This window comes from Protopterus annectens, chromosome 1.part2, assembly GCF_019279795.1.
Source record: "Protopterus annectens isolate FY-2018-M chromosome 1.part2, PAN1.0, whole genome shotgun sequence".
NCBI classification, from domain to species: domain Eukaryota; kingdom Metazoa; phylum Chordata; order Ceratodontiformes; family Protopteridae; genus Protopterus; species Protopterus annectens.
This window is the reverse complement of record NC_056727.1, coordinates 1,135,956,081-1,135,968,580: the sequence shown is the minus strand read 5'-3', so window position 1 is coordinate 1,135,968,580 and position 12,500 is coordinate 1,135,956,081. Positions and strand designations below refer to the sequence as shown.

General features: G+C 38.3%; 1 protein-coding gene across 2 annotated transcripts in view; it reads left to right on the top strand.

Moving 5' to 3' along the window:
• LOC122792261 (CD2-associated protein-like) overlaps positions 1-12,500 on the top strand; it is a 1,538,751-nt gene that overhangs the window by 886,320 nt on the left and 639,931 nt on the right. For both annotated transcript variants that reach the window (XM_044060012.1, XM_044060011.1), the window contains exon 5: positions 11,409-11,490. In XM_044060012.1, coding sequence (XP_043915947.1) covers positions 11,409-11,490 — 82 coding nt within the window. The remainder of the gene's footprint in view (positions 1-11,408; positions 11,491-12,500) is intronic.

The window sequence follows — 12,500 nt, the reverse complement described above, 5'->3', positions numbered from 1 at the left end:
AAACAGTAATCTGAAATATGATTTATGTATCCTCACAAGCATTTATCTTTACTTCCTGGGAACTGCTATTTTGTCAACTTTGAACATTAAGCTTTAGACACTACTTATTTTTTTCTAGACAGAAAAAAAATGAGTGAATTTCTTTCCTCTCTCCTGCTTTTTGTAAGGGCCATCATGCGATCAAAAGGATGCATTAAATCTTTAAAATGCACATCAGAGCATCTAGCACCCAATGAAAGATGCTGATTTAATTCAACTACTTCCTATACAGTTATTTCAGTACAGTCTTGGCCAGTTAGTGCATGTTGAAAGAATGGAGGAAAAAGGTGATGATTAAGTCAAACAATGAAAAAAAAATAAAGACATAATTGCCCAGGTGATGTGAGGTGGCCAGGATATGAGAAGCTAAGGGAAAACTGAAGCATGGAGGGAACCAGTGAGTAAGACAGGGGTCCCATGCTGTCCTTTGTCTAGGGCTCCATTTCATCTAAAAACAACCCTGTTGATCATAATCAGACATCTGAGCTACACATAGTATGTATATAGTTAAGAAAGTGGTTAGAATGAGTGGGTACTGAGGTAGTTGTGTGGGTGATAGCGACTGACTTCAGTTTTATTTTCACAAGTAAATAGTAAATGATCTGCTATTGTAAAGCCCCCATATTCCATTTAGTCTCACCCATTTACTTGTTTCTTGCAACAACATCTTGCTTTTAAGTCACCAGCTGCAGCTAACACACACATGTATTAGACTATCACCCTGTTTTTAACTATTACATATCATGAGGTAGGCCATCACCTTTTTATAACTATTGTACTTTTCTTTATAGGATTCCCCTCTAGAACCTTCATGAATCCTTTATTGCAGCTGTGTAATTCCAGCCCAGTAAATTGCAACTAATTTAGGCACAGACTGCCTGTAAGAAAGATGTTCTGATAAAATGTACAGCTGTCTTAATCACTGCTGCTGCTGCCATCTTAGATTTTCATAAAATAAAGATCCTTTTCTTTTGAATAATGATGAAAACCTTGATAAGGAAGTAGACAGCATTTAGTAAAAATACAAATGAAAAGAATGATCAGATATTTCATGCCATTGTAAAAAACAGAAAAGCCTGCTGCTTTGCAGAAAAAAAAGGGGAGGCTGCTGGGAGAAATGGAAGAAAAAATAATAGAATGAATTAAGTAGAAAACAGCAAAGCAAATAAAGGGAAGCAGAGAAATGTGAATATGCTTCAGAGAGACAGATGACTTGATGTAGGAGATTTACAGGAATCAGAGGTAGCTGAACATTAATTTGACTAAACTAACTAAAATCATGCCTAAAAACTGGATTTCATAAAAGCTGGATTGCATGGTAGTTTTCCATAGCTTTTAAACTATACCCATAAGACAACAGTAAACATTAAAACCTCAGAATGTTTTTTTTTTTTTTAATTTTAACATTATAATTTTATTGAATAATCAGAATAACATAATCAAGGGCTGTTTTAATAAAAGATTTCATTATACGTCAGGTACATACAACGTACTTTAGGTACATACAATGATACTAAAGCATAACACATCCTCCCGTGAAGCCCTCCCTATTATGTAGTGCTGCAAATAATGACATGGCACTGTGAATTGCTATAACAGCACTGTGCAAAACATATGATATTACTATAGGAAATCCAAAAGATGAAAGATGCCACCCTTCAAATAAATAAAATATAAGTACTATGTAGTCTCAACATTTATGATGGCAGAAAAAAGAGAAATGGCATGCTTACCCACTGAGAAAATACTGAAACACAGAGTTTCTAATAATACCTTTTTAACTGACATCCATGTTGGGTCAATATAAAGTATTATCAACCTTCTGTGTTCCAGCTACTATACAAAATATAATCATTAAGTAACCTGACTGCATCGTTCTAAGAAAAACATATCAAGCAATATGATATGCAATTTCTTTCAATAGTAAACACAAATTCATTTTTATTGATCTACACATGAACCTAACAGACTATAACATTCAAAGTTCATACTATATTAAACATCAATGTTTAGTAACACTAATAGGCTGCTTTCAGTATACACCATTTAAAAACATTAAATTTGCTGCTGATTTATTTTGATTCAGTTCATACCTTGTCACCCTCGGCATTTATAAATGTACAAATGGCCAAGAGAAGTCAACACTCCCATTCCAGTTTTTAGAGGTGGGACTTCTTTCTGTGATTTGGCCTTGGCACACCCATGCCAAGATCACAAAGCAGGAGGCCATCAGATTGTGTATTTAGAGGATATCATTGGAGCTGAATGGCATATCTGTGGTGATACACGTGATACTAGCAACCCCTCCCAGTTAAGACATCTCAAAAAATCCTTCATGTACACAACAGTAACATTTTAACATTTTTATAAATTGCCATGTACACAGAACTAACATTTTAACATCTTTATAAATAATCTTATCTGCTCACAACAGTAACAATTTAATTATTGTATAACTCCCGCATGTACACAGCATAATATTTTAACATCTTTATAAATAATCGCTATACTGCAATGAAACAGTCCAGGAAAATACAGTATGCAGATGACTCTACATTATTGTCTGAGCTTCAACACTCTCTCTCACCTACAAAAATTATGCAATGGTACTTTTCATCCACTAGATTACAACTCTCAGCTGGTTATTAACTCTTACATCCAAACAAAACCAAATTAATATAATAACAATAAAAATATACATGTACTGAAACATGGCCAGGGTATATCACTTTAATAATAATAAAATGGTTACCGGTTTCACGGGTAACCTCCACCCGCTTCTTCAGACCAAGTACAAATACACTCCATTTACAAACCTATAAAATATGTAATCAAAGACTAACCAATAAAATATGTAATCAAAGACTAACCAGTAAAATAAAATCTACATTTAATTAATGTTCCACAGTCTCATTTCGTCGAGTGAATCACCCTTAAAGGAACCACCTCCTGAAAGGAAATGGCCATTCGGTTATACATTTAATCACATTATCAAAGTATAATCCAAGATTCTAAAATCTATATTGTTTCAGTAAATAAACTGATTATAAAACTTACTAAATGTATGTAAGCAACCATATCCAAAAAGTGATATATGAGTTCGCTGAATGGAAAGAATAGCTACTTAAAAACGTCTTGGAAAACTATCATGAACTTCACATAAAAACTCAGTAAGCTAACAAACAACAATGAAATAAGGAGGATTTGAATAATTACATAACTTGTCAAATATGATTATCTGCAGTGGTGTAGCAGTAGCGTTGTTGCCTCACAGCAAGAGGTTCTCCCATTCGATTCTCAGCTGGAGTGCGAGGAGTGCCTTCTGTGTGGTGTCTGCATGTCCTCCCCGTGGTTGGGTGGCATTTGAAAGACATGCGTAAATGGGCGTGCCTTCGTTGAAGGTTGGACATCGAGCTGGCAACTCAGCGTTCGTGAAAATCTACTGCCAATCATTAGCGGACTGGAGTTCCGCTGTGGCAACCCCTAACCGGGAAAAGCCGAAAGACAAACAAACAAACATAACTTGTCAAATATGCTAATACCTAAAACTAAACCTAATCATAATATACATACAGGCACACGTAAAATCTGAAAAGTACAAAACAATGCTATTAAGATACTAAAATACTTCTACAATAAAGCATTTTAAATGTATGGCCATGAAAGCTATTCAAGTAGGGCAGAGAATGTGGGACATTATAAATAAAACAGAACACAATGGGATGAAATGGATTGTTAGGTTAAATGCTGTTGGCCCTATGGACCTGAATATGTCCATACCTCTTAAACTGGTTTTAAAGTGTACACATCTAAATAGGTAATTGTTAGGACTTTTGTTATATTAGAACATTTTTAGATTCTCCCACTTGCATGTTCCTATTTTATAAACCTTATTTTAGGGAACTCTACATTTGTTATCTAATTTCATTTTACTCAGTTGCCCCATATGCTTTATTGTAGAGGTATTTTAGTATCTTAATAGCGTTGTTTTGTACTTTTCTGGTTTAATGCTTGCCTGTATATGTATATTATGATTAGGTCCCCCATTCTGTGCCCTACTTAAATAACTTCAATGGCCATAAATTTAAAACAGTGTTCACCACTGTATTCATATTTGATAAGTTATGTAGTTATTCCAATCCCCCTCATTTCATTGTTGTTTGTCAGCTTACTGAGTTTTTATGTGGATTTCATGTTAGTTTTCCAGGACGTTTTTAAGTACCTATTCTTTGCATTTAACAATCTCATATGTCATTTTATGGATATGGTTGTTTACATATGTTTAGTAAGTTTTATTGTCAGTTTATTTACTGATAAAATATATTGATTTTAGAATCTTGGATTATACTTTAATAATGTCATTAATTCTATAGCTAAACTGCCATTTCCTTTCAGGAGGTGGTTCCTTTAATGGTGATTCTCTCTGTGAAATGAGACTCTGGAACATTAATTAAATGTAGAGCGTATTTTATAAGTTTGTAAATGGAATGTTTGTACTTGGACTGAAGAAGCGAGTGGAGGTTCCCTTTGAAACTGTTAACTATTTTATTGGTATAAAAGTGATATACCTTGGCCGTGCTTCAGTATAGGTACATTTTTATTGTTTTTATATTTATATCTCGTTATTACACATCCGTACTGCTTATCCTAGTAGCTGGTATGATTTGTTTTTAGAGTTTGAAAAAACGTATTAATGCTTTTCAAAATACATACATCTTATCAGCAAACAACACCTCTATAGAAATAGTAACCCATCTTAAGTTACTAGGAGTCACAGTCAACATATCTTGCAAGTCATTAAGAAAATCCACTAGAAAACCCTCTCAAATAGCTAGAAAAGCTATTACTTCTTCCTACTCCTTCTCTCCCTCATTTATGTACCATTGATTCTTACAAACCTGCATTCTACCTATAAGATAAAACTTGGTGCATGTTATAATAAAATGGGTAAATTTGCTCCAGCCACCCCAACACAAGCCATCACTGCTTAGCCATAAAGTAACTTGGTGCATGGAAGTATCCCACTGCCTATTCCACACTCAACTCCTTTCAGTCCATAAGATCATCCTTAACCCCCCCAAATTGTCCAGCTTTATATAATACCCAGCAACATTATTCACCAGCTCAGGATCTATGCTCGAGTGAATGTCTTTTAATTACTACCAAATTACTGCAAAGCCATGGAGAGGATCATAATGGACCTCATAAATAAAGACATAGGGAATTTGCAGACTTTGGATCCATCCCAGTTTGGCTTTGTCAAAGGCAGATCATGCCTTCTAAACTTGGTTGACTTTTTCGAAACAGTCACCAAAGCCATTGATGAGGGAAAGGCAGTCCATACAGCCTACCTCGATCTGGCGAAGGCCTTTGATACAATACCCCACTCGGGTATCATTGAAAAACTCATCAGCTTAAATGTTAACCCATACATCACAAGATGGGTTGCAAACTGGCTGAGTGACAGAACCCACAGGGTCAGAGTTGCTGGCGCCATGTCAGACTCAAAGCCTGTCACAAGTGGTGTACCACAGGGCTCAGTCCTGGGCCCACTCTTGTTTGGCATCTACTTTTCCGAAGTACAAGCAACCACAGGAGGGTTATGGCTGACAAAGTTTGCAGATGACTGCAAACTGGGCGCCATAGTAGAAAACACATCTGACACAGATATCCTTCAGAAGGGTCTCACAGAAATGGATAACTGGTGCCAGAGCCATAGCCTAAAGTTAAATGCCAGAAAATGCATAGTCATACCCTTCGGGAAAAACAAGGTTACCCCTAGCTACCAAATAGGTGGCAATCCACTGAGCACAGAAGAAGTTATCAGGGACCTGGGGACCCAGGTTGATAGTAGTCTGTCATTCGACACCCATGTAGCTAAAGTAGTTAGGAAGACCTTCTACATTGCCCACCTTATCATGAAGGGATTCTCATCTAGATCAAGGGAGGTCATAGTCTCCCTATACTCATCACTCATCAGACCAATGATTGAGTACAATGCCCCATTCGGAATGTATCTGACCCGACACTTGCAGCAGCTGGAGAGGCCACAAAAGTTCCTCACCAAAAGGATAAAGGGTCTCAAACATCTGTCCTATGCTGCCCGACTGAAAGAACTCCAGCTCTATTCAGTCGCCACCGCATGCTCAGAGGTGACCTTTGCCTAACATACAAGGCCATGTCAAACCCAGATTTGATGAATATGCTTGACCTCAAAAAATCTACATCCGTCAGAGCCACAAGGGCGGGAGACTTAAACCTCGACACGGCTATTAATAGGATGTGCTGGAGGGATAGATTCATCACCCAAAGACTCCCTATGCTGTGGAATAAAATCCCGGTATATGTGAGCAGAGCACCTCGCTGGCCTTGTTCAAGAGAAATCTTGACCAATGGATGGGAGATCGCAGATATACCCCAGGGATTACCTCAGTGTCACTGCTCAACAGAGGCACAGCAAAATAATGGGTATAGTTCCCCATACTAAAGGGGTGGCGTAAGCCACAAAACTATGGGCTAGGCTTGTAAATGCCCTCGGGCAGATAGCCTAGTATGAACCTATGAACCTATGAACCTATGAAATCAAACAAAGCTGCAGGAGAATCGATTTATTCTAATTATGTCTTAAAGCTTTTGAATGTTCTTCCATTCCATCTAAAACACACAGATAAAGTGAACTTCTTTACAGCAAAATGTAAGCACCCTACTTAAATCTATACTCTCATACTATCTATACACTCATAGAATGCCAAACAATATTTATTTATTTATTTATTCCAATTTGATAACCGGGGAGGTCCACTGGGCTCGGGGAGCCCGTTTTCAGTGAAGGCCCAGGGAGAAAAGCTCCAACAATACATAGTTACATGAATAATTACTAAGAAACTTTGCATTACTGACAAATAAGCAGGTAGCATTCATAAAGAAACAAACAATTACAATTTTGTTTAGGTGTAAATGACAGACAAATGGCCTTGAGGCTAGATTTTACAGTATAGTTATATATACATAATACAAATGAGCAAGGTTAGCTAAGTGAGAGGTTAACCAGGAGTAAAAGTGGAGGAGACCTTGAGAGGTATAGGGTGAAGAGTACAGTTGTATTTCCTGTTTGAGTAAAGGTGAGAATGAAGAAGAGTTTTAAAGTTTTCGAGGTTATCGCAGGTCCTAAGAGTGGAGGGAAGAGCATTCCATTTTTTGGCTAAGGTGAAGGAAAGCAGAAGTTGACCAGCTGGGCGCTTGTGTTTGTGGATGGTGATTAGGTTTTGGTGGATAGATCTAAGTGTTCTATGGGGAGTATATGGTTGTAGGATATTGGATAGTGCAGGGCACTTGGTAGGTTGGAATAGTAGTCTATAGGCAGTTGTGATTTGGAGAAAGTCAAGTTGGTTATGGAGTTCAAGCCAGTTTAATGAGTGAAGGGAGGAACAATGGTGAGAGGGAGATTTGGTTTTGGTAGCAAATCTGGAGATTTTATTGTAACATATTTCTAGTTTGGAGGATAGTGAGGAGGATAAATTAGTAAGCAGAAGGGCGCCATACAGTAGGGAGGGAAGGAGATAAGTAGTGGCGAGAGTTAGTCTGGTAACAGGAGAGAGGAAGTGGTTGTTTCTATAAAGTAGGCCGAGTTTTATGTGGGTTTTCTTTATGTTTAGCTGGACGTGAGTATTAAATTTTAGGTGTTCATCAATGGTTACACCAAGAAGTTTGGCAGAGGGAATGACCTCTAAAATGGAGTTGTTATGGCTGATTATTTGGAATGAGTTTTTATCAATAGGGGAGGACTTAGAAGGAGAGAATAGAAGGATTTTAGTTTTGTTAGCATTTAATGAGAGGTGATTTTGGAGCATCCAGTTTTCGGTAGTTGAGAAGGCTGCTTGTGTCAGTAGTTGGAGATCTGTTAAGTTGGAGGCGCAGCAGATCAAAGTAGAATCGTCAGCATATTGAACAATTTTAGTATTGGGTATGGCCTTGTAAAAGTCATTAATAAAGATGTTGAATAGAATTGGGCCAAGTATGGATCCTTGGGGTACTCCAGTGGGGGTAGGATGGAAGGTGGAGGTGCCCTGGCCCCATTTGACAGCCTGGGACCTGTCGGAAAGATAGCTGGAGAACCAGGAGAGAGTTTTGTGGGAGAGATTGAGATTAGACAGATGATTTAGAAGGTGGGTGTGGGAGATGGTATCAAAAGCTTTAGATAAGTCCAGCAGAACTGAGGATACTAAATTACTGGAGTCACGGGCTAAATTGACAGTATGTAAGAAGGAGAGAAGGGCGGTGTTGGTACGATGTCCTGGGCGGAAGCCATGTTGGGTAGGAGAGAGTAGCTGGTGTTTGGTAAGGAATAGCAAGAGCTGAAGGTGGATGCATTTTTCAAGGAGTTTAGAGAGAGGGGAAAGGATGGCTAGGAAATTAGATACGTTACAGTTTTTGCCACCCTTGCGAAGTGGAAGAATATATGCAGAGTGCCATAGTTTGGGTACATAGGATTCAAGTAGGGATCTATTGATCAGGATGCTAATAGGGAGAGCAATACCATCGGAGGCTATTTTTAAGAAAGAGGAGGGAATGTTATCGGGGGCATTGGAGCAAGGCTTTAGTTTAGAGAGTAGTTTCTTTATTTGGTAGGTGGAGATGGGTTTGAGTTCAAAAGTAGGGGGGGAGAAGAGGGAGAGGATGTTTGGTTGGGGTGGGGTTGAGGGTTGTTGTTGGTAAAGGTCTTGGTTAGCTCATTAATAGAAGTGGTGAAGAAGGTGTTGAATAGTGAGGCAATTTCAAGGTCAGATTTGCTGGTGTCGGGGCAGGGATTGTTTTTAGTACCTGGCCTAAGGAGAGAGTTGATAGAGTTCCAAAGTTTTTTGGGGTTGTTTGCATGATTTGTTTGCATTTTGATGTAGTAGGACTTTTTATCTTTGATAACTTGTTTTTTGGCAAGGTTTCTTAGTTGTTTGTATTTAAGTAAGATGTTTGGTTGTTTAGTTTGGAGGTATGTTTTCCAGGTTTTATCTCTTTGTAGCATAATCTTTTTGGTGTATTTGGTAAGCCATGGGGTGGTCTTAGTTTTTACTCTTTTTGTTCTTACTGGAGCTAGGGAGTTAAGGACATTTAAGAAAGTTGAATTGAAAAAGTCAACGGCTGAGTCTAATGGAAGAGTTTTTGGGGGTTCCAATTGGTATTCCTGAATGAATCAGAGAAAGTAAGTAGGGTTAAAGTCAGAGAGGTTCCGAGTGTGGATAAACTGGTGGGAGTGTGGGGGAGTGAGGGAAGCTCGATGGGTGAAGGCAGGGAGGTGGTCTCCTAATGGGTCTGGTATGACACCAGATTGTATCACTTTATTGGGATGAGATACTAGGATCCAGTCTAGTATGGAGCCTGGGGGGTTGGTTTTGTTGGGTGTAGTGATGGTGTTAGTAAATTGAGTGTAGTTAAATAGATTGATTGACATGGTGGGATTAGGGTTGTTGATTTTGTTCCAGTCTATATTTACATCACCCAATATGTAGGTTTCCAGTTTAATATTTGAGGAGGCCCAGGACAGGATGTCTTCCAGGGTGTTGGTGTTGTTACCTGGAGGAATATAGAGGGAAATGAAGCAGATGCTTTATGATTGTTAATTTTTAGAAGGCCTGCTACAAGTTTAGCATTATTGAAAGAAGGGATGGGATTAGAATATGGAGCAAAGGACAGCTGGTTGGAGTAGACTAGTGCGACACCGCCACCTCGAGTACTTATGCGGTCAGATCGAAATGATTGAAATCCAGAGGGAAGGAATTCAGAGTCACTTATGTGAGGTTTTAGCCAGGTTTCAGAGATGGCTACAATGTCAGGTGAGTTGTGAGTGAGCCAGGCATGAAAGTGGGTTATTTTATTTTTTAGGCTTTGGGCGTTGATGGTGAGGAATTTGAGGTATTTATTGGTGGAATTATTGTGGGAGCTAGTGTGGTTAGTAGGAGAGAAGTTTGGTCTTGGATTAGGGTGAATTAGGGTCAATAGCCTTCCACCTCCTTCTCCCCCCTTTTTGTACTACCACTCACAATATTTTCTTTCTTTTCTTTACAGGTATAATTTTCTATTTCTTAGTAATTGGATATGTTAAGCTTGCCAATTTAATTTTAGGCATAATGGTTACTATATTTATCTTTGTTCTTCAATTGTTAACTGTATAGTATGTATCAAATATATTTGCTTCTGTTTGTAATCGATTTTTATTGAATATGAATCTTTCTGATCCAACAATTGTATATGTGGGGCTTTTCTTCCTTGGCCTCTGCTGAAAAGAGGCATTTGCGCCCAGCTGGATTATCCTGGTTAACAAACTGCAATAAATAATAAATAAATATAACCCTTCTACGGTTCATTTATACCCTTCCCAACCTGTCTATGTCTACGGCATTCCCAGCCCTGGCAGGGGATACAAAGGTCACTAATGATAAGGGAAATAGAAGCAGTAGGCAGCAGACAGTCATCTAGAAGACATGAAATGGGGGAGGACAAATATCCAAGAGTGGAGACCCAGGATCAGTAAGACCATAATGTGCATTTGCAAATTGTGTGGCTGTGCTCAAGTCACTTAGGAGATGGATAGAAGGTATCTGAAAAAATAAGAAGTGGAATAAGTTTGCCACCATTTCAGATGCCCAAGGTGGGATACAGAAGATGCAGCTAAGATTCGAACATTACTGTGACTGCGGCCAACAGCAAAATAAACTCAACTGAGTAATACAGAATGGGCACTCTCAAAATACTTGGATACCATTTTTTTGATTCTGTAAACATGAAGGCCCAAGAATACTGTATTATGTGTGAAATATGTTAGTACAATTGTGCAAATAGTTTGCCATTTAGTGCCAGGCTGTGCTATTATAGTTTAAAAGGCTACTCCAAGGAAAGGCATTGACATATTGGTAAAAAATATCTTCAATGACCTCGGTCATGTAGAAAGTCAGACGTCATAATTACAGTGGGTAATAATGGTTCCAATGCACTTATGCCCTCTCCACACACCATCTTCAAACTTCTTTCCATCACAGTAAAACTTTGCAAAGGAGGGGGATAGGATATCATATGATTTAAACATATATCCCTCAGATGAAGTTGTTTACATGTGGAGAACCACAGAATCTGTTAGTATATGACAAGGCTAATATTTTGAGTAATAAATGGCATCAAGCCTTACTGACAAGTATGCGTGTTGCATAAAAGTGTATTTGTTTGTCATATATATATGCACGCGTGTGTGTGTGTGTGTGTGTGTGTGTGTGCGTGTGAGCATGTGTGTACATGCAGGCACACCTGCTGCATAGTTTTGCTTTGATGTGAAAACTAATGCGAGTACTTTCAGCTTCTGCTTCTTCTTTTGAACATTTCAGATTGAAGATGGCTGGTGGCTGGGGAAACTGAATGATGTCACTGGAGCATTTCCATCCAACTTTGTCAAGGAGCTCTCTTCAGGTAAGATAGGGATAGATATAACTCATCCTTTTCTGTGAACTGCCTACACAGGCAACAGAGAATAAAAGTAACTGAATGGTACTTTGTCAAAATATGACTGACTAGATATAACCTGAAACTTAATAAACAACAACATTATTATACATTATTTTCTTCCAAAAGATTAAGCAGGGCAGAAGTGCTTTTTTCAGAATTGCATTCTCTACTTGATGTAAGTTTTGATATCAATTAAAGAAAACAGCAGGTTTTAGCAGAGATCATGCAATAGGTGTTAAGAGCATATCTGGGACTAGGTGCCGACTTTCACAGCCTTAATTATAATTCTTAAGACATGCTAATCAGTGGATCTGTTTTAAGTGATCCTGTATGAAAGAGGACTGTGTGAGCACCTGAAATGCAGCTTTGCGTGTCTTCTAAGTTTTAAATACATAACTATATCACCATAAATGGTTGGAGAGCAGCTGGTGAAATGATCACAATGTTACCATCTTTGTGGTCAATTGAAACAGATGGCTGACAGATGTGTGAGATCGGCAATTTGTGGGTAGGGAAAAATTCCATTTCCCCATGAAACCATATATCAGCATGCATATCTTGAAAATAGATCTATTACCACATGTAACATGATGTTCTATAACAATATAATAACAGCTATGAATGAAAAATTGTGCTGTGATGTGATTTATATAGATTTAACTTCAGCATTTGACAGGGTCATGCACAAAACACTGATCAATAAATTAGTACAACTAGGTATTGATGTACTGTTGATAAGATGGATAGCTGCATGGCTTACAAATAGGACATGGCAAGTATCACACACCAACTGGACAGGTGAAATCCTTGTTTACAGTCAAGGTGTCCCACAGGGCTCTGTACTAGGCCCTTACTTGTTTAGATTGTATCTTTCAGACCTTACATTTTCATCTGAGGTGTTCTACAGTCTGTATGCTGACGACCTGAAATTGGATAAACTGATTACAAGTGCTACACATAAGGCATGTCTGCAA